Source organism: Hipposideros armiger, unplaced genomic scaffold (genome assembly GCF_001890085.2).
Source record: "Hipposideros armiger isolate ML-2016 unplaced genomic scaffold, ASM189008v1 scaffold_188, whole genome shotgun sequence".
Taxonomy (NCBI): Eukaryota; Metazoa; Chordata; class Mammalia; order Chiroptera; family Hipposideridae; genus Hipposideros; species Hipposideros armiger.
This window is the reverse complement of record NW_017731538.1, coordinates 1,591,077-1,613,904: the sequence shown is the minus strand read 5'-3', so window position 1 is coordinate 1,613,904 and position 22,828 is coordinate 1,591,077. Positions and strand designations below refer to the sequence as shown.

Genomic DNA, 22,828 nt, shown 5'->3' with positions numbered 1-22,828 from the left:
AAACATCCTGATTCTGCTTTTCTCAGAAGGAGCTGGGGCCAAGGGGACAGCTGGGAACAGAGGTGTGAGGCTACCATGAGCACCACGGGGACACAGGCTCGCTCTCGGGAAGGATGGTGTTAGTAAGTGGTACAGAGCCCTGGGATGGTCCGCCTAGTTTCCACAACATGGGCAAGTAGAATATCTAGACATGACACACCGACCAGGGGGGCGGCTGCCTGACACCATCTATAAAAGACACTTTGAAAGCACTTTGTAAAGTAAGAAATTAGTCAGATTTGCACTGGTACGGAAATGCAGATGTCCAGTTTCTGCTGCCAAATTGTTCAAACACAATCTGACTGTCTCTTGCCTTTTTTGTTGTTGTTGATGCAAATTCCTGGGAACAGGGCACCTGGGAGTTTCAAGGGCTAGGACGGGACTTCACAGCCAGTGAAACGTGCTAGAGAAGGAAGAAAAGTTTCATCGGGGAAGACAGATCACCTTCAGTGGTGTAGGAAACAGAAGAGCAGAAAGACAAGCCCAGGATGAAATATTTAGCTTGAATAGTATTAAAATTGTCGTTTCATACCCTGTAAGGATGGACATCTGATAGGAAATTATTTAGATAAGCAGCAACAAGAAAACTAAGAATTCGTCATTACAAAAGGTGCTTGTTATAATATATACATATCTATATCTACCTACCTATCTATCTATCTATATACATATATATGAATGGGTTTTTTTCCTTAAAAACATCAAATTACCAGTACAGCAATTAAGACCAGGTATGTAATTTGTGAGGCTCAGTATAAAATGAAAATGCAGGGACACTTGTTCAAAAATTAGGATTTTCAAGATGGCGACAGCAGAGAATTAAGCCAATAGCCAGGCCCTGTGTGACTGCATAGGTCACATGCCTGTGAAGTCGGCCCTGGTGCTTTTTCTAGAGATGCAGCAGACATAGTTTATATCTAAACTTCAGCAAGTTCCCCCTGAGAATAAGGACATCTTCTGTAGGAAAAAGGATGGAGAGGCGGGGATAGAGCTGGGTCTGAATAACTGCCCTGAGAGAGATAACCAAGGTACCATCACGAACTTGCTGGGAAACCGTGGCCCTGCCCTAATGCATTTATCAGTGATTGAATGTTTCTAGAATAGTACCCTGCATATACAGTAAATACTCAAAAATGTTTGCTGAATCAGTGAATGAAGGAAAATGAAAGACATAAAGTCACATGAAGCCTCAAAGGATCATTTACAACAAGCTGGAATGTGGGACCATCCAATAAACATATTTTGACAGAGATAAAAAGAAAAGTTCAAAAAAATGAACTGCACCTACACAAGAAAGGAAAAGATCTGGCCTAACAATAATTCATGTACAAGAGCGCTAGCGGTGGGCAGTATGACAGCTGCCCCAAAGGGGCACTAAAGTTGGCTTCTATGGCAAGGGAGGTGCCGGCCCCATTCAACCCCAGGCCAACCGGACCACAGCCGAGGTTCTGTGTTGGGTTGTGAGAGCCACTTCTGGAGGGATGTTTAGCAAACAGAAGTGGTTCTGGAAGGTGTGTGCAGCAAGTGTTGTTGGGGGACCAATTCCTAACACCCTTCGTTCTTGTCTGCCTCTACTCTGGAGGCTGGAAAATCTAAACCCTTGCTGTGCAACCTTTCCTGCAGCTAGGAGTGACCAGATGAATGTTCTCGATAAAGCTCAAGTCCACTACTAGGCTCTTGATATAAAGGACCGCTGGCCTAGAACTTCCCCTGCCTTTTCTGACCATCTGGCTACTCCAACCTGGCAAGGCCATCTTGCTACACTGAGGAGACAAGCTGCCTACGCGCGCAGCACGGCTGTGTGAGAAGGCAGAGGAGCCTGGCTCCTAAGGACCCCACCGGCCCACCGCACTGACCCCTCACAGCCTGCCCCAGTACCCGCTATCCTTGAGAAATGAAACCCTACTTGTTCTGTTCCTTGCAGTTGAAAGCCTTCCAGTTAACACAGCACGTCATGAAGGGATGGATGGAGAATTCTGGAATAAGCAGGCAGGCCAGACTTACGGAGGTCCTGGAGTCAGGCTGAACTGAAAATGGGTAGTGATGATACAGAAATGCCGCTGGACTACCCTCTATCATGAGGCTTTGCAAACATCTGCTCAAAGAAGGGTGCTGAGATTCTACAGGGGCTTTACTTAGCAAGTGAGGTCAACCCCAGCTGTGGGGGATGGGTGGGGGTATCTTTCCTTTTAGTTACATTTTCTATATTTCTTCTTACAATTTGCAAGAAGGCACATTTCTGAATTCTGTTTCTTTCCCTTCAATTTCCAAGTGAATCTCACTCTGCCAGGAGCACGCCTTGAAGTCCTGTGCAGACCTAATTCTGCACGGGGGCCAAGTTCCCAAGGTGCCACCTCAGCTGCCTCCCTGCAGCGTCTAGCAAGATGAATGCAGAGCTGCAATCAAGCAGGTGAAAGCATCACTTCCTCCATTTATTTTCCTCCTTGGATCATAAGTCTTTCGAAGTTTTGTTATTTTGAAGGGATTTTGCTGGAAAGATTTCGGTGGATGTTTTTGTGCTGATAAGAGACAGTCTCAGTTGTGACCAGTTTCAGTCCCTTCCTAAAACCTTCATGCAGAAATGTGATTCTTAACTACCTCCTATTTTTAACAAAATCCTGCCTCTTCTGATTTAAAACCACAATAGCATTGACCTTTCATTTTTGCCTAAGCAGCAGAAGGGGAGGAAGGTCTCGGAAGGAATGTGAAGCTTGTCCAAACAGTAAGATAAAGGTAGAGAGCCAAAAAACAAGCAAGTGGGCCTAAAAATGCTCAGTGTCGAGACTTCAAATTTCCACATGCCAGTACTTAACTCTGAAATGTGTGAAAATAAATGTTGTGCAAAACAATCCCCTAATTGCAACATACCCTGAGAATGAGGTGTTTCAGTTCATCATCCGACAGAAAAGTTGGTTTGTAGTTTGCCTCTGTGTATGGATTAGTGGCACCTGAGGAGGGAAAAAGAGAGTCAGCACACGGTCTACATGCAGACAATGTCTCATTCCACAGCCCTGCCTCAAGCCTTCCAGATGAGGCCTAGTCCCTACCGCCTGGGATTTAATTTTATCCTCTTTTTCCTTAACTGAGACAAGGCAGTTCTGGCTTTGAACAGAATCCTGTAATGTCGAAGAGAATGCCATTGAAAAGGGAACAGTGGTGCCCACAGGAGACTCACAAGCTCGCTTTTGTCACTATAGGGAAAACCGAGAGCTAAAAGAAGGAAGTCAAACATCTGCTTCTGAGAGAAGGCAACTCTGGAAGCCAACACGCCCCTCCTCCCAACATTAAGTGGCTTGTCTAGCAGTCCCTCAAGTCACCATTCTCAGTGTTCCTGGGGATCCCCCAGTCTGCCAGGCCCTGAGTAGATCTATGGTAGGAGGCATTTAATATGAGTTCGTCTTCATCAGTGGTGTGTTAAATGAGCTTGGCAACCTAGAGAAATGCATTACTTTAGGAAATGCAACTCAAGCTCCCGGGACTGAAAGGGAACAGACTTATGTTTAAAATGTTGTCAATAGGCCTCTTTCCGGAGAGCAATAACTTCATAGAGAAAAATGCCAGCAGGGACTTTTGAGCTTCCTTTGCTTGGCCCACTCCAAACTCTTTCGAGTGTACTTTCTTTTCTAATAATAATGGCCCTTGAGCCATTCTCTACACTACTGTTTGGGCCCACTTTTGTTTCTTTTCTTTTCTTTTTTTTTTTTAGCTGAGCCATCCTGCCACCTGTTGGCAGCTCAGTGGCAGCTCAGCTCGGGCCGGGAATCAAACCAGGGAACCTGTTGCTCGGAGCTCAAACTCTTGAGCAAGCTCTTGACCAACTGAGCCACTCGGCCAGCCCTTGTTTCTTTGAAATGTATTTTTTCTCCTAATAAACTCCTTTTCTGCAACTTTTAAAAAAAAAAGAAAAGAAAGAAAAACGCCAGCAGTCAATGACTTGGAATCTGCAGGATGGTTAATAGAATAGTGAAGAACTAAAATGAAACGGGTCCGTAATAGTTCTAAGTACCACGGGGAAGGCGGTTAACAGAACGTGTCTGTGACTTTCACATCCACAAGGCAGATTATTGACCCACATCCCTGCTTTTTATAACTTGAGATCTGCCACTCTTTTCCTTACAGCTTCATTGAAATTATCTTATAATAATTTAATCTCTACCATCTTCACTAATATGAATTTTTAATGCCATTCTCCAAGCATAGGATACAACATTTATATTTTAGAACAACGATCAAAAGTCAGACAAAACCTGCTACTGCCGATTTCTGGTGGCTTTGTAGAAATATAAAAACACAGTTCTTTTACAACACAGGTCAGAGATCTGACTCAGCGCCCACTTTCCAGTTTCCTCAAATAGTCCAAGACGAGCTATGGAAAATTCCAGGAACAGCGTTCACTAAAATGCCTGATATGTTTCAGATTTCTCCCGTGGTTTGGATAAGTCGCTTTCATGTTTCTACCTCAGTTTTCTCACCCTCCCCACACTCAGAAAAGAAGTAAATTACTGACTCCCTCCTAAAGGGTCTATCCGAATTTGGATAATTCCAGGAAGATGAAAATATCATCAGTGTTCATTCCCGACAATAAAACGCAGCAAGAACCATCAACCAGTGACTCACTCTTGAAAGGAGCCGTGACCTCTTAAAAACTGACTTTTCTGTGTCACTAAGAGCACCTACGTTTCTGAAGTTTATAATTGGATGGGTGGGGTCCGGGCACACGCATAGGCAACACGAAACACCAGCGGTGTCCTCTGAGATGCATGTAGCCTGATTATACACACATACAGACGTATGCACAGAACACAGCCTCCATCCTCTGGGGATACAGGACTGCAAAATCACATCTTGACACTCACAGAACCTCAATACTCACTTCATTTGGCACTGTGTCTACTGCTGGAACCTACAGGCATATTACTCAAGGCTACACATTTGCAAGTCGTAAACATTTGCCGTAGGGACTCAGGGGCATTCTAGGCAAGGGCAGTAATATTTGTGGCCTAGGGCACAAAGAACAATAAAGCCCAGGGTCTCACCTCGTAACGTTTTCATGTGCTGAACCGCCATCCTTAGCACAGTAAGTTTATCTAATTTCCTGGACATTGCGTTGCACGTTGGTACCAAAGAAGCCAATTCATCGATGAAACTGTTCATTTTATCCCGGCGCCTCTTTTCAATCTGACTGTGGGCTTCCCTGAACAATATGAACAATGATTTCATACAAGGTAACCGAGCATCAAAGAAACAATGACAAAAAATTAGTTTTAACTCTCTGCAATGTTCATCTGACAAGGCAAATTTAGAATCCGCAGAGTGTTTCAAACTAGCCTTTTCTACTAAAGTCACCCAGAAGTGGCCTCTCTGCCAGGTTGGTATTCGTTTTCTTATGCTTCCCTTATCTTCAGAACTAAGGAGAAAGAATAGAAAACCTGTCTTTTCAAGTAAACTGTATGGTTCATTTCTCCTGCTTTCTTTTGCTCTCCACCTCTGTCAAGTTGGGTTTTAAGATGGGGGTGGAAGGAAAGAGAGGGGGGCTGGAGGTTTCAAAGAGCAGAGTATCCAAAAGAGCCATTAGCAAAGGGTCCCTAAGGTTTGTGGGGAGCCCGCTGTGTGGCCTGTCGGACACTCCCTGATGGAGTCACCAGGTAACTGACGCTGCCATCCTTGGACCAACCACGACTCCACCCAAATACAGCAGATGCTACCTCTGTCCCCAGGAGCTGTCTCCAAGGATGTCACGCTTTTCCCTCCCAGGAGTTGCTGCCTACTGAGGTGGGATGACACTTCCACTGTCACACACTGTCCCTGACTGGTTTGCACCTGCCATTTATGACTGTCCCCCTAAAGAGATGCATCGACAGTGGAAATGGAGTTTGTTGCTGCTGCTGTAGCAACAGAGCCATGGGCCTCCTGCCAAGGCTGTTCTGCTCGAGACAAGCTAGAAGTCACAGGTCAGCTGAACTCTGCAGCCCCTAGTGCTGCATCATGACACAGCTTCAGATGGCCCTGGAGCTAATATTAATAGCAGGAGAGCTGAGGACCCACATGGAAAGGGGTCAGCAAGTGTGGTTGGAGACAGGAAGGACCGAGGGAGAGAATCTATTTAAGGCAGCAGGTATTCCCCATGTCTGTCCATCAGCTGCCACTTGCAATGCAATCAGGACCCCTGTCAGAGGGGGGAGGTGCAGCCCAGGAATTGCAGCAAGGAGCCAGGTCTCCCCTGGGGGGCCCAGGATCAGGAAGGAGTAACTTACTGAAGACTGGGAGAAAAACCTTAGCCATGATTTATTTTCTGCTCCCTCCAAAGTCCCCTTCAGGTTAAACATGCTTAGACAGCAAAGAGTGAAGGCCGGCTCAGTATGGAGAGAGCAAGAGGCAGAGGCCACTTCTAGCTGAGGTCCACTGCCCTCACCTTTATTCCCTAAGGATATGACTGTGTCAAAAAGACTATTACACAGGGACGAGACACACAGAGCCTCCTTGGCTGCACTCTAAGGAACCAGGACAGTTTTACACAGAATGAGGGCCAAAGCTTACCTTGCATTTTTTATCCTTCCTTGGTGCTCTGTGTATTCTAACCTGGGGAGAGAAAAAGCAAAAGATAAAAACACAATCCCCTGGAGATTAATGGCAAAGTTATACCTCTCTGTTTCTTTCCTGTTTAATCCTTGTCATTTCTCTACAATATACAAGGTTGGTGGTTAGTCACATTGGGGGCTGGGGGCTGGAGGGAGACCATCATGAGCCACAGGCTCACAGCCTCCTTGCTTATCCCCAGTCTGGGGTATGGGTAGTTACTGTACTAAGTAATAGAATGTGTAATTATGCAGGGAAAATGGCTATGAGTGCGCTGAAGGTCAAGTGACTAGGTTAACGGTACCTTCCATGAGGGTCATCTTTGTCTGTGTCCATGCTTTCTCTGAAAAAAACAAAAGAGAAAATGACTATTAATAAAGACCTATAAAACACCTTCTTATAATACAGAAGGTTTTCATTTATCCAGAAACCAAACAATGAGAAAGCTCAAATAGTCATAGCATTGATTATTGATGAACAGTAGTCAAACAAACAAAAACAACTTGAGCCTACTATAAAACTCAGACTGGTTTTCCAGATTATAAAAAAAAAAAACCCACAAAATTACATATAGTTTCAATAGAGTTTCCGAATTAACATATATTTTGCCATATTTTGATTGTTTCAAAATTGGGAATACAAAGTATTTATGGAAACTCTTAGTTAACCAGAGAATCTGAATAAATATACCTCATCCCCACCCCGACCATCATTCTGGATAAATGGAGTTTATTCATTTGCAAAACCTACTGAGTATCTAATATACGTGTGCATACATATATACTGGTGTGTGGGGATCAAGCGAGGCAGGGAAATCAAAGTACCAGCAAAAAGGCACTGAGCAGAGTTCTGAGGCAGCTTTCCAAAGGCACTGCTACCCAGTGTTCTGGTTCTCAGCTAGGTGGGAAACCCTGAGGAATTGGGGCGTGGAACCCTGTTTGGCCATAGAGGGTCCTGGGGTCACAACAGGGATCTGTCTCCCTTTAACAGACTCCAGAAATCCAAGTTTCATGGCACCTTGTGTATGGTTCAGTAGAAAATAAACTGAAATCCTCAGAGGAAGGAGTTGCAAATCCTCCTGGGGTCAGCCCACAGCCTTCTCCAGCCTCTAAATTTATCAGGCAGGCACTGGCTGCCACCTGGGCCTTTCTCCTTTATCCAGGAAGAAAGGAGGGATGACGGCCCCTCAAACAACGTAATCTCAAGAACAAAAACAATGTTCTCAGGAGCACTGAATCACATCGTGGGCATTCCAGAACAGTGGTTCCCAACCAGGCGACTTTGATTTCCCCGCAGGCAGAGAGTTTCGCGAGCTAGTCCTAAAGCCCAGAGGAAACCGTCCAGGCCACACGGGAAAATGAAAACGTTCCCTCCCCTTTGGTCTAGACTTGCGTCTGCTCTTTGAGGCCCAGTTAATCATCTCAGGTGAAGAGAAGCTCCACCTGACAGATAAGACCTAAGTACATTAAAATGATAGGGAAAGGGATTATACTTGCTTAATTAATAGGGTCTCATGAACTCCAAAAGATTTGCAAACTGGGATCCATGAGGGAAGCCTGAAGGTCTTAGGTGGTGACAAGGTTGGAAACCACAGATCTAGATAGCAGAGGTCTAATCTTAGAACGTGTCAGTGGTCCATCAGCGCTGGCCAGAGACAAGGGGTCCACAGGAAACATCTCCTGGTCTCTCTGCTGAGGAGTTACTGCTAGGGAAGAACATCCTTCCGGTCTTCACACCCACTCTCCATCCCCTGGGCGTTTGCTCTCTAAATCATCTGGGATAACTTACACATTAATCATAGCATCTCCTAGTGGGCATCTGACCTCCAGCCACTGTGCTCCCCATATTCGACCTGTGAACTTCAGTAGAAAGGACATCTGCGGTAGGGGGGACACCTCCTTGGAGATTGTCCCTCGTTAAACAAAAGAAACCCTCTTAAATGGACATTTGGGTAAGACTCTCTGCAGTTGCCTCAACAAACGTGCCTTTGAACGTTCTACACGGCCTTACTACATGGGTGTTTGTACAGATACAGAAGAGTTGACTGTAAGTGTGAAAGTTTACTTACTCAAAAGAAAAGTCATCAAGTCTAAAAAGAAACAAAAATACTATTTAATATAACAGGTACATACTAATGTCAATAATGTTTAAGGACAACATCCATGTTCCTATACTATTTTCAGAGATGATCTCTACTTACTCATTCCGCAAACATTAATTAAGCAACTGATGTGTTCCTCAGGGAGAGCCCTCAGGCAAGGCTCCCTCTGAAACCACTGAGGTTACATCCACAGACCCAGCCATCTTACTCAAAGGGGCAAAGCAAGGTGAAGGAAAAGGCAAAAAGCAGCACTTGGCTTTGAGGCTCCTTTTTCCCTTGATGCGGGACAATTTGGGGGCGCAGGGGGCAGTAAATGCCTCAACAGTGCTGGAGGCTCTCTCTTGCTTGCAATGCAGGGGTGAGATAAAGAAAAAGACAACTGTGCGGCTACCTGGAGTTGAATCTTTCCTTCCCATCCCTTTCCATAAAGAGGATCCTTCTTCCAGGAGACACAGTAGCTGCCCCTAGATGTCCCATGCCCGTGAACCGACACCACGTTTAACCAGGGGGAGAAGCGCCCAAAGGCCTTACTGGTAGTCGGTGGAGCTGCCTTTCCGTTTGCGGTTGCAATCCACGCCACTGGTGCCGAGGGGGCTGGACAGGAGGTCGGTGGCACCCGGGGACATGAAATCACTGATTGTTGACGAAATGTCCATTCTCTGGTCGGCCATTGGAGGTCTGAAAGTGGCACAAGGAGGGAGGCACAGAGGTGTGGTTTATTTCTGTGTGCCCTTCTAAAGTGGTGGCGGGCTACGGCGGTGCTGTGGAGGGACAGGGTACTTGCTTATAGCACCAATACATCTCTCACCAGCCAATAGGAACAGGGACATGGCAGGAACGAAACGAGCACCGTACTTCCTTTAGGATTTGTTATAGGTAACTTAGGTTCACCCACTCATTTTTGTGATGAAAAGCCCAGAGAAGCTAGGCTAGGGCGTGAAAGAACTAAACCAGAGCCCAAGGCTCGGGGGGTTACAGCCAGTGTGCCTTCCCCTGAGAGGACCGTATGTCCCGGATGTTCTCTGACGGTCCTAATTTCATTTTCTCCCAATCAATAAATCTGGTCAATGAAATAAATGATAGACTCGTTATCTTTGCATTTTTGTTACAACTTTTGTAAAAGTCAGAGGAAAGCAGAAAATAGCTTTTCTCAGAATATAAAGTCCAACTTGGGAGTCAGAAAAACATGACCCCTCTCTTTCGGTGGCCCAGGCAAAGTCTGTCCTGTCTTCCCTGATTATCCTTTTGTACCCAGCATCCCCTGCAAGGGAAACCTTGCATAAATAAAGGCATTGTAAATAAGTTTGCAAAGCATTTTGAGAATTCATATTTTAAAAGCAGAAAGTGAGCTGGCCCCCAAAAGAGGCTGACAAGTACCTTGTAAGGAACTCCAGCTCTACACGAAGTTGAAGAGGGCCGTGTGCCGCCCGCGGTCGGGGGTCCGAGCTCCACACGATGTGACTGAGGCTGTCACTCCTTCTCTCTGGGCCCAAGTTTCCTCATCTGAAAATCAAGAGGTAAGTGTGAGCTCTTGTTTTCACTATTACTATTATGCTCACAGATGAGCGAACCAGGCCCTCATGGTTAGGCGTATGCCAATTTTTCACTTTCACAACCACTGCTGGAATGAACATCTTTCTGCATAGATCTCCATGTATGTGAGCTATTATCTCTTAGTATAAATTTGTTAGAAGTAGGACTGACGGACGGGTCCAGAGGGGACACGTGTATGTGTTGGCACACACTGAAACACTGCTCCAGAAAAGTTCCAATAATTGACATCCCAACAAGAGCTCTTGTCATTCTGAAGGAAAAAAACAAAACCTTACTGTTTTTTACTTGTATTTTTAAATTGCTACAGATGGTGTATTTCTGCGCTATAGGCATTTCTGTTTTCTCTTGTCTTGCTTTTCTGCCATGTTGTCTTCAGTATTGATGGGCCTGCTAACTCATGTTCACCTGGGCGCCTGAGCCTGAACCTGGTGGGGGTAAGACATGCAACAAATTGAGTGCTCTCACACTTTCAATCCACGACCTCTCACCTCAGAGGCCCAGGGCTGCCCAGAAATCCTGCCTGCCCTGCTCCCTTGTTCTCCTACCTTGCTTTTCTCCTCAAACTTCCAACAACTCCTTTATCCTCATGCTTAGCTGATAACCTGGCTAAGTGAGGCAAGTGGCCAGCAACCACAGCTACCAGCCTACCTAGGTGCTGCTGGTTAGGACCCCACACCCAACAGGGGATGACTTGATCCTTTCTCATGACTCAAGGCCATCACTCCAGAAGTTTCTTCCTGCCCCCGATCCTGCATCACCCACTTTCCCCATTTCCTGGATCCTTCTCATTAGGATAAAAACACGCTGCAACAACTGTCATAATGTCGGAAGATGAGGGGACTTTTTTGAACTTCATTCTCCTCCAGTTACTGCCCCATTTCTAATGCCTTTCCTCTTACTCTCTATAAACCAACTCAAATCAGGCTTTTGTCCCCATCATTCCAATAAGACTGCCTCTGTTGTCACCAGTGTCCTCCTCATTGCTAAATCCAGTGGCCGGTTTTCCGTTTCCTTCCTATTTGATCCACTGGCTACCTCTGATAGAACTGGTTCTTCCTCCCAATCGTCTCTTGGCTTCAGAAATGCCACCTTCTCCTGGTTCTCCTACTTCAGTGGCCAGCCACGCCCTTTTTGGTCTCGTCAGCAGGTTCCTCCTCATCTCCCTTGCCTCTAAAAGAGGGTCCCGTGGGTGTCCTTGGACCTCCTCTCTGTCTATACTCATTCCCTAGGAGGTCTGTCTATTTTCATTGCTTCAAATCTATCCATACTATGACAGCTCCCAAATTTACATCTCCAGCTCAAGCCTCTCCCTGAATGCCAAGCTTGTATAACCCACCATCTCCCTGACACCTCCCTCTGAATATACGACAGAGACCTCACACTGAAATGTCCATGACCAAACCCCTGGTTCTCCCCAAGCCAATCCTCTTAGTCACGCCCATGTCAGTAAACAGTATTGCAATCCTTCTGGTTGCTCAGGCCCCAAAACTAGAAGTCACTCCTGATTCATTTCTTTCTTTCACAACCTGCATCCAATCCATCACAAATCCTATCAGCTCAGCATAAAAATGAAATAAAATAAAAATCCAAAATTCAACTACTTCTCCCCTTGTTCCTTTATATTGGGTTGTTGGACAAGTCATGATGTATTTTTTCTATGTTTTTCATTGCAAAAATATTTCAGCTCAAATGTCATTTTATCAAGGAAGCTTCCTTGACTATCCACATACAACCCCTGCCAACCCTCCCTAACCACCCCCACCTAGCTTGCTTAATTTTTTTCCATCGCCCTTATCAAAATTTGGCCTATGGTAACCTATTTCTTTCTTTCCTTACTGGCTGGCCTCTCCATTAGACTATAAGCATCAGAGGAGCAGGGGTTTTGTTTGGCTTACTGCTTGTACCCTTAGTGCCTAGACCACTTCCTAGCACACAGCACTCAATAAATAGATGTTGAATTAAGGAATAAATTTGTATATAGAAATATATTCTTTGTTGTAAATACCTTCCCACCTTTCTGCTTCTTAACTTTGCTTGTGGTATTTGCATGTGATACTACAAGTGACGTTTTAAAAAGCCTTTACTCACCCCAAAATAATAAGAATGTCCTCTTTACTAATATTTTTATAATTTTACCTTTCTCTTTAGCTCTTTAAGCCATTTGGAAATTATTTTCAGTGGACTACCTAATGTTGGAAATTTCTCATTTGCCTCTAATGGACAGACAACTGTCCCAATACCGTCTGTTAGGCCATACATCCTGTTACCGAGCATTGGAGGTGCCACCTTTACTCACTATTTCTGCACTTTCTCTTCTGTTCCTTTGATCTAGTTATTTCTGTTCTAGTGCCACACTGTTTATTATTGTGGCTTTACAATACATTTTAATATCTGGTAGAACAAATCCTTTTCCTCTTTTTACTCTTCATTTTCAGAAATCTCCTGGCTATTCTGGTTTATTCTTCAAGGAGCATTTTATAATAATTTAAGCGCGTTAAAGGCCTTGTGGGGTTGCTGCCATTGTTGTTGTGTTATTACTGACATTCAGAGAAGTAGGCCAGGCATGAGTCCAGAGCCCTCCCCTCAGGGTCTAGGTGGTCCCTTAGGCCTCGGTGTGAGATGGGGTGCCATCTCCAGTCCCCACCCTCTCTTTGTGAACAGCCAGACAATAGCAGGAGGTGGAATATTCCAAGTTTCAGGGCCTAGAAGCCACCACACTTCCTGAAGGAAGAACTACCATAGAAACTGCCAATGGCAGTCAGTTGGGGGAGGGGGAGAGGGAGGGGGGGATACGATGATTTATTACCTGAAGTTACAGTTCTTAAACCTCAGATCCACCCTGGGAGGAATAAGGAGCCACTGGACTTGTTGGTCACCTCAACGCGATTTTCATGTTTTGTAGTTTCCTTTCAGGCAGTCAACTTCTTCCAGAAACCTAGAGTGGGACCCACGGGAAAAGAAAACCCAGACAGGTCACTTTGGGGCAAACAGACTTAAAAAAATCTCTTATTTGCTAAGACAGATGGGGGAGCTAGCTCATGACTCCTAATTACAGGGAGTAGCTGAGCGGCTCACAGTCCCATCTTTTAACAGCTGCCTGTTCAACGAAACTGCAAACACATGAAGGAATCTGGCAGGAGATATTTTCTGTGAACGGCAATGCTTTTTAAATTACTAAACATGGATTCTTGGCACGGCCATCAGAGGAGGAAGACGTAATTTTTATTTTTCATTTCTTCTGCTGGGTCAAGCAATAATAATGAACATTTACTGAGTGTGTACTTTGCATCAGGCACTGTTCTTATTGCATTATGTAGATGAACTCATTTAAACCTGGAAATAACTATGAGGTAGATACCACTGCTATCTTCATTTTACTGCTGAGAAGGCTGAGGTAGAGAGGTGAAGGACCTAGATGAGGTCACACAGCTGGGGCGGAGGGGCTCCTGAAGCTGCACTCACTGCTAAGGACGTCACTCAAACCTTTCCCTCAAGTGAAGTGACCTAAACACCAACAATGAGGAACCATGGAAAATAAGTCTTCAGAAAACATGAAGCCAAAACAAAGTGCCAGCAGAGACAACGCCTTAAATATCTTAGGTTGCTCCCAGAAGTTTTACGAAAATGTCCACGATCCTCAGCACATCTGAGCACACACAAAACTAAGGGAGACATCAATTCTGAAAAGGTGCTCGCTGATGTTAACAATGAGAGCGCTCCCTGCCCATTATAGGCAGGACAGAGGGTGTCCTGTCTGCCCCTGTGTTCCGAATCTGAGAGGAAGAGGCCCTGAAGGAAGACTGGGGTGTCCCCGCCCTCCTGCTCTGCCTTGAGATGGCAGGACTTTGATTTCACATGGGGCTTTACTGACCTTTCCGAAACAAGAATTCCAGTGTTTCACATTCCGCTGGCTAGTTCTTGCCGTCTTTGGACTACTTATTTTTGTCTTGATTATATAGGTCTTCAAATGAATATCCAGGAGTAGAACTGATTTTTGTCCTCTGGAGATACTCCCTGTTGTAGTCCGACTCTGCTAACCCGTCTCTGGGCATGTGCAAACCACCTGACCAGGAATTCTGGACTTCTGGTCCTCAGTTGACACAGCAGGGGCGAATGGACGCAAGTCCCCAGGAAGTGCCGCTGGAGGCAGGCTTCCCATCTCTGATTGCGTCTAAATCCGATTCCCAGTCCAGGTCCCACACTATCCTCCCAGCCCACGAATTAGCAACTTGAGGGCCCACACTGGGCATCCTCCTCTCTCTCCTTCTCACACCCCAGAATCCCCACATAGCCCTCTGGTGGATGGGCCTGGCCATCTCCCTGTCTCCGGGTCATTGCCTCCATCCAGGCTGCTCTCCTCAGCCTCACCCCTGCCTCACTGGGGTCAGAGATAGACAAGCCCTTGCTTAAAACACTTCAATGGCCTCCCTGCTGTGCTCCAAACCTTCCAGATAAAACCCCCAACTCCCTAGCAGGAAACTCCAGCCCAACCCTCCTCATCTGCTGTTGAAAGCTCCCAGACACTGAGCTATTTAAGTTCCCAAGAGCACATGGCCTCAGCTGTGCCCACACTGTTTTCCAGGTGTGGCTTCCTTTAGCCACTCCACCACCTGGTGAACTCCCGCTTCCTTTTCGAGTGCCTTCAGGTGTCACCTCTGAGGAGCAGCCCTCTGGCTCCGCCTTGCCGCTCCCGCCCCGCCCTTCACACCCTCAGCCTCTCTGCTTTCTGCCTGCCCCATCTTACTGTAGGTATCTCCCAGTACCACACCGCACTCCTTCTCTTTCTCACACCTCCCTGAAACTTAGATGAATGTCCTAAATACCAAACTTCGTATGAAATTTCTTATTTTGATCAGTTTTTCCAGTACTCAGATTTACTTTCTGGACATAATAAATGCTAACATGGACTTTGGCACTATGTTTTGCGCAACAAAAATCAGAGGGCCTTTTTTTTATATGCTCGGACAAAGTAAGGAAACTTAATCAGCTGTGGTCATTGTTTTTGGAAAACTGCTTTCTCTCCGAGAAGGTGTTCTTAGATGTGAAACAATAAATGAAACAAAAGGGAAAAAACAACAACAACAACCCTCTTACAGTGCTACGTACTTCCAAAAAATTGGAGCCAAGGGAGAGCGCTCTAAGAAACTGAAGGCAGGAAGGCGCCTACGAGAGGTGCCCTTGCCGAGTGGGGGCTCGGGGCCAGCCCTGGTGCTGCCATCCAAGTGGCACACAGCAAGGATGTTCTTGGGAGAGCCTGGCCTGTGGCCCTGGAGTCGGGGGCCACATGTGTGCCCACCTCTGAGCCAGAGACTTCCAAAGGTGGGAGGGAGGCTCGCTGGATGGCCAGAGAAAGGAAAGCACAAGGATTTGTGCAGTGTGCCTGGGAAGGACTTGGGGGCACCTCCGTCCCACCTCAGCCTCCTCATGCTCCTCGGAGCACAGGGGGAGAAATTTCAGGGGCTCCATGCAAAGGAACCAGGGGACTAGAAGAGGAGCCAGCCCAGGCTGCCCCTGCAACCCATCAACCACTATTAGGTGCCACAAGGAGACACAGCTGATCCTCTGAGCAGAGCAGGGTGAGGCCAATTTGCCCCTTAAGAAACCCCCACGCACCACGCAGCGGTTCTCCACCTGTGGGTCCCGACCCCTTTGGGGGTCGAACAACCTTTTCACAGGGGCTGCCTAAGACCATCAGAAAAAAAGATATTTACATTACGATTCATAACAGTAGCAAAATTACAGTTATAGAGTAGCAATGAAAATAATTTTATGGTTGGGGGTCACCACAACATGAGGAACTGTATTAAAGGGTCGCGGCATTAGGAAGGTTGAGAACCGCTGTTCTACAGGAATCTGACCACATCCAAGACCACGAAATCACAGACTAGGTGTCTCTTGCTGCTTTCCCTCCTCCCTGCCCCAGCACACAGAATGCTGCAAGAAGAGAAAGGGGAGACTGTAGATTATATTAAGGTTCACACCATCAGCTGCCCCTCCCTGTGGGGAGAGCCTGCAGGCTACCCCGGCCAAGCCTGGCCCTGTGACTCTGACTGATGAATGGGAGTGGATGGGACAACTGCAACTTTGAAACAGAACTGTCAGCATGTGTTCTTTGTGCTGAGACCAGCAAATTCCCAGAATAGAGGCTCCTCCTTGAGCCCAGGTCCTGGATGGAGAACAGCGGAGGAAGAAATAAACCCTACTGTAAGCCACTGAGATGCCAAGGTTGGTTGTGGCTAGGGTGACCAAGTCTTCAGTTTGCCTAAGACCTTCCTGTTTTAGCACTGCAAGGCCTGCATCCCAAGAAACTCCTCTGTCCCAGACAAACCAGGACAGCTGGTCACCTAGTTCTTTCTGCTGTGTCAGTCTTCCTAAGCAGCCTGACACAGGCAGGAGAAAAGACATGCAGACTAGGATCCTGGAGCCACAGACCAAGCCTGACCTGGGAGGAGGGAAAGGGAACAGTGGCATTTACACTGGACTAGTTTAATCTTTACAATAACCTAAGCATTCATTATGATCACTACCCCAGTTTTCCAGGTAAGGAATTAAGGATTGAAGAGGCAAAGTCATGTGAAGATGACACAACTAGCAAAGGGGACTGAACCTAGGTGTGTACAGCTCACTATTGGTTCTAACTACCAAACCATCCCCTGGTCCTGCCTCCAAAACCATCCCCACAAAGTAACATACAAAACCCCCAAAATAAGCACTCCTGGGGGAAGGAATGAGGGGAAATGAGGAGAAGCAATCCTGGTTCAGGAAAGCTACAGAAACCGAGCCAACAAGTTGGCTCTGGGCTTCCTGGCAGCCAGGGCAGAGAGGGAAATGCTAGCTTCCAGACAGGCTGGGAAGCATATCAGCTAGTTCACTGGGACAGACTGAGCAAGGAAGAGCATTTGTCGGGAAGGTTCTCTCTGGGAACTGAGCAATTCTGTGCAGAGCGGCTCTGGAGAAACAAGCTTTGTGAAAGAACAGAGGGCATCCCCTTTTTAAAACGGGACCCCAGTGAAAGCCTGTTCCACTCTCTTGCCTCCACCCCAAGCTGTGACAGCTGGATGGTTTTGTTAAGACCTCTTTGTAAAGCCCCAGGATGTCATTGGGTCCATGGCTTTTGATGACGTGGCTTAGTAAAAGGGCACAGCTCAGAAAAATATAGATGATATGAATCAACATCCTTGACTACCCTTGCTAGGAGCTGTACAAAACCCCCAATTTCCCAGGAAGGGCCCCTGTGTGGCCACCTCTGCATCCCCACAAGGACTGGCCCTGGGCACAGCAGTGGTCTGGAGGAACTTTCTCTCCCTCAGAGAGCCAGGGCAGGTGGTCCCGGGCCCATTCTGCGTGTTCTCCACTACGTGGTGCTGGTGCCTGACTCGGGGTTTACTGAGAAGGAATGTGGGGTGGCTCTGGTCTGTTCAGATGGTGGTGGCCTCTGAGCAGAGGCGAGAGGCTGAAAGGGCCCTGTCCCTCCTGAAAGTCCCCCTTGACCCCTATCCTTAATGACAGCCTGTGGAGTGTTTGGTTGCCTTGCTTTGCGAAAGGTAGATTTAAAGAATCTTCACCCAGTGGGCCCAGGTGCCATGCCTGAAGTGACGGATGTTTGCACCAGGACCATTCAGCATGCATTTATCTAGCCCGCAGCGGAAGCCAGGGCACTGGGGACACAGGGGGGCATCAGCTGGCCTTATGTTCTAGATTCCCTCCATCTAGTTGGTAAAGAGATGTGATGGCATAACCCCTGCAACCGGCAGGGCCACACTCACAGTTGTGAGAGCAGTGCATGGCAGGACTCCAGGATATGTCTTCGCCTTTATAAGTGGCAGACATTTTGAAGCCATTACAATAAATTTCCGGCAGGTGGCAGTCAAGTGTTTTAAGGAACGGTTGCCTTTTTTTCTAATGGGGAGGATGTAAGCTACAGGAGCAGAGCAGAAAATAAGTTGCTGCGTGTGTGTGTGTGTGTGTGTGTGTGTGTGTTGACGGGGGGGGGGGGGGGAGTGTGGGTAATGGAATGAGAAGGCATCCGGGAGGGGGTGAGACTTGAATTTGGTGTTGCAGATGTTTGCCTGGTGGACTGCATGGTGAGATTAGGTTCTGAGCAGAGGAGAGCCGTATTTGCAGTGGCTGTCAGGGGTGTGCAGGAGAGCCCTGTTTGTGGCACTTCTGTACCCAGTCCTACTGACAGCTCTAGATGCTTGGGGATCCCGAAATCGGACATAAATCAGGGAGATTGGTTGCCTTTGGAAATACAGGGCTTGGGGGGCCAGTTAAGAGGGTCTCACTGAGTAGGTTAGTGAATTCTGGAGTACTTTGTGAATCAAAACAAGGCAGGTCTTTGTGGAAAAGACCACCTAGTACCATTGATGGAGGACAGTCCACAGCATTCCAGTCTTGGAGGGTTACTGAGGGCTGTTAGAAGGGTTTGTGGGTCTAAATAAGAGTCACAAAACACAGCATGCACTTAGCCCAGTACAGGCGCCCAGTGAGTGAGTGCAGAATGAATGGTCAAAGGGATGCCTTCTCAGACCTTTGCCAAGTCCATCCCTGAAGTACAGGAAGGAGAACAACCTGAGGAACAAGCTAAGGCCCCACTGGGCTTCTTGGGGGGACTCTTGGTCCTGGATGGTGATGTATGGACCACTGATGGGACCGCTGACAGGTGATCAGGATGTGGGGGAGGGGCAAAACAAGCGTCAGAACCACAGCAATGGCGTGGACAAGCAGGTCCAGATTACTCCTTTAACAGGTTTGATTGAAAAAAGACTGCAGAATGACGTGGAGTCTCAGGAAGGACTGAGCCCCTGTAAATATCCAAGAAGGGAACTGATATTACTTAGTGCTTTTAATGCACCGGGTCCTTTATGACACGGTGGTTAGGAGCGTGCTCCCCAGGTTTCATAGCCTCACTCCACTGTGCATCAGTGCCTAGGGTGTAATCTCAGTTCCCACATATGCACGACACTTAACTTCATGTGTCATGGTCTCCTGACCTGCATGATATGGATGATAACATGACCTACCTCAGAGCTGTGGTGGAGAGTAAAGTGCTTAAGATGATGCCTGGCACGTAATAAGCCCAAGTGTTACCTATTTTCTCATTTAACCATCACAACAGCCCTATAGGATGGCTAAGGGCTTGTTCCTGTTTTACAGATAAGAAAATGAAGTTTCAGAGGTGCAGGAACTTGACCAAGGCTGGTGATTTTATAGGAAGGTAGATTTAAACCAGGTGAGTCTTGACTAAAGTCCATTAATCTTCTTTCCCACTACATGGCATGGCCCCTGCACAAAATAAGAAGTGAGCACATTCCATAGGAAGCAGGGATTTAAACATTCTTGAAGCTGGCACTCCTCAAAGGTCTGTCATAGAACACTGGTTAAAATCCCATGGGATTTTAATGATGTTACACGGGAAATGTTATCAATGGCCAAAGAAGAATGGGGAATGCTGGGTTCAACGGTTAGGCTTCTTTTCAGCAGGGCTTCTTGGAAGCTTATACATAAATAACCCTGGAGGGTGAAGGTCCAGGAGCAGTGGAGTCCCCTACTCCCCAGGTGCCCGTCCACACGCCTTGTCTCATCTAACCTGGCAGACAAAGGTTCTGGGGGGTACACTAAGGGAGCCTGCTCTGCAAAACCAGTCGGGACTAAGGATCCCCTCCTGTCCCCTCCCACACTGCCGATTTCCTTGCCAGAAGGTGCTTGGTGTGGCTTGATCATCACACTCTTGGCTCCTCTGAAAGCAGCCTGAGGTCTCAGGTCCCCGTTCCACTTTTTCCTATGAGTGGTCTCTGGCCACCTGCTCTGCCCGGTGCATGACCTCTGCCTCACGCTGCCCTCTGCCTCTCAGCACCCACGTTTTGTTTGCAGCACCCAGGTGCATTCAGTCCACTCCTTGGACTCTGCTCCGAGGGTTTCCCCTCCAGCCTAGACCTGAGGTTTCTCTGCATTACTGGGAAGACGACAATGGAATCTGAAACTGCCAAGAGAGCTCACAGGTGCTGCCTCTCCCTCAGCAGGGTCCTGGTCTCCCCTGCACCCCAGTGCCCAGCCCAGGGCCTGGCACAAAGGAGATGATCAACGTTCGGTGGGCATGGGGCTGTGTGTGCTGTGTATCTGCTACATCCCAGCTGTCCTGCCATGTCAGCTGTGGGAGGCGGCCTCCCGAGGGCAAAGCTCTCCTCCTGACCCTGAGCCTCAACGTGCCCCTACCTTCACAGATGGCACAGCTCCCTCCCACTGCCAAGAAGGATCAATGAGTCATGCTCATTAACCAAAGACATATCAGCCTGCCTCCTGTTTTCTTCTTTCTTCATTTTTTAATGCTACAGAATAAGAGAAGACTGCCTGGCCCTAACGACTCAGGGGAAGAACACGCTTTCCACCAAAAAAACTTACTGCCTGAAGTTGAAGAAAGTTCTGGAAAACATCTGCATCTTGTTCTAAAGGAAACAAAAGGATGCACTGCTGTTACTTGGTGGTAAAAGGAAAGATGCCAGGTGAGGGAGAGCTGAGTCAAAGACACGACAGCCTGAAAGATGCTTTGAGTTTCTGATTGGGAGGCGGCTGGGACAGACAGCAGGGTGTGGACCCAAGGAGAGCTGAGACTCAGAGGAAAAAGGACAGGCCTTCTTTGAAATAGTGGGGAAGGTTGACAGGAAGACAGAAAATGGGAAGAATATTAGGCAATGCAGAAAAGGGACACTTAAATGAAGCAGCCTCCACCTTTTCACCCTGGCAGAGAGCAAGGCCAACTGCCCAGTGGGGGAGGGACCTGAGGACAGGCCAGGAAGAGGTGCAAGGGAGTGGTCTGTGTAGAGCAGCGTGGCCTCTCTGCGGAGGCCGCACAGTGGGCAGGCGTTTATGCAGAGTTGCTAGACCGGGCCTGTGACCTTCAGGCACCTCTCCAAGCAGCAGCAGAGAAGAGCTGGGATTCTCCCCACGTTGAGGGGCAGCTAGGTTGTGGACAAAAGGGCAAGAGGGTGATGGGTGCGTGAAGACAAGTGGAACAGGGTGGTGGTCAGTGCAGGGCTTCCGGACCCAGACGGCCTGGGTTCAAGTCCCAGCTCTGCCACTTACAACTCTGTAAGTTCCATGACCTCTAGGAGCGGCAGTTTCCTCATCTACAAAAGGGGGAGGAGTCCTCCTCACAGACTGAAGGAGCTCAACATAGGAAAAGCACTCAGAATGCTCATCTGTAGTTACTGAAGTGACGACCTCATGCTGGTTGGTAAAGAAGGGCAGAGGCTGTGGAAGGTACGTGCTGATGGCAAAGAAGCAAACTCAGACTGGAAATCTTGGGATGAAGGAGCTCAGAAATGGTGAGAGAGAAGCGTGGGGTTGGGGGAGAGTGACTGGCAAGTGGACACGAAGGAACTTAAAGTTGAGGAGCTCCAGGACAGGGAGCTCCGGGGACCAAGATGGAGTCAGCGAGGGTGACAAGGGAAAGGCTGGAGAGAGGGGCCTGGGTGGGGGCTGGGGAACATCCCAGAGGCAGCATTTTGCAGCAGGAAGCACTAAGGACTTCCAAGAATTGGAAAGGTAAGTGGTATTTTAAAAGTCCAATCCCTTCATTTTATGGTCAATGAAACTGAAATACAGAGAACTAGCTCCTCCAACGGAAAGCTGAGAATAGGATGATGAGAACATTAAGCCAATGGGTGATAGCAGAGCTTTGGAGTTGCCCAGGGAGATGAGATGCGAAAGCAAAGGATCATGATTTCCCTAGTGAGATGGAGCCCACAAAAGAAGGGAATGCAGCTGGGCTGCACCAGAGGCTCTGGGGTGAAACAACGACGTGCAGCCGAGGGAATTAGGGGCACAGGGAGGCAGGCATTCCTCTATGTCCCACCTACCAGGTTTTGGCTGATGGGTAAAGAGGCCACAGATGGCTACCATGGCCCCAGCACTCTAAAGCAATCCATCCAGCACAATTTATTGAGCACTTATACATGCCAGGTAATTTCTACAGTGAAAAAATTGGTAATTTGAGTAAATTTCCACCACCAACTGCATGTGGCAGTCAAATTTCAATTCAGGACAATTTTGCAATAAGGGAGACACTGTGAGTGTGCTGGCCCACAATCATTCATTCATCTTTTAGCAAATATTTACTGAGGGCATCCAAGTGCCAGGCACTGTTCTACACAGCAGTGCTGGGGCTGGGGGCTGGGAGACAGACATCCTTGTTCTCGTCTGGTCCACATTCCGGTGAGGAAGGCAAGCAAAGGAGGTAAGTAAGTAAATTCTACTGGGAGGCAGCAAGTGCTAAGGAGGAAAGTCAGAGGCAGGGCAGGAGGTGCACTGGCGATGGAGGCAGTCTGCATGTGAGGAGGCGAGGCGGCGAGGGGCTGAGGAAGGCGCATTCCAGGCAGAGAAGAGCCAGTCATGGGCTGTGGCGAGCCGAGGGGTTTGGAGGACCCGTGACCGATCCTGCTTGGGTTTTAAGTCTGACTGCAGTGCGGAGAAGAGGCTGGGGAATGAGGGGATGAGCATGTGTCGCGGGGACCTGTGTGTATGCGTTATATGCGCGTGTGGTGGGAGTGGGGCTGTGTG

At 47.7% G+C, this 22,828-nt stretch overlaps 1 protein-coding gene across 8 annotated transcripts in view; it reads right to left on the bottom strand.

The window, feature by feature from the left end:
* The window catches only part of BMAL1 (basic helix-loop-helix ARNT like 1), a 97,542-nt gene that overhangs the window by 23,561 nt on the left and 51,153 nt on the right, over positions 1-22,828 (bottom strand). For 2 of the 8 annotated variants that reach the window (XM_019652831.1, XM_019652834.1), the window contains exons 3-10: positions 13,077-13,205; positions 10,094-10,219; positions 9,248-9,394; positions 8,684-8,704; positions 6,920-6,958; positions 6,577-6,618; positions 5,076-5,233; positions 2,908-2,987 (exon numbers count right to left, since the gene is read on the bottom strand). In XM_019652831.1, the coding sequence (XP_019508376.1) occupies positions 2,908-2,987; positions 5,076-5,233; positions 6,577-6,618; positions 6,920-6,958; positions 8,684-8,704; positions 9,248-9,387 (480 nt within the window). In that variant the 5' untranslated portion in view covers positions 9,388-9,394; positions 10,094-10,219; positions 13,077-13,205. Of the gene's footprint in view, positions 1-2,907; positions 2,988-5,075; positions 5,234-6,576; positions 6,619-6,919; positions 6,959-8,403; positions 8,475-8,683; positions 8,705-9,247; positions 9,395-10,093; positions 10,220-13,076; positions 13,206-14,141; positions 15,927-22,828 lie in introns of those variants that run through there. The other 6 variants (XM_019652835.1, XM_019652836.1, XM_019652838.1 and 3 more) reach the window with 4 other exon arrangements.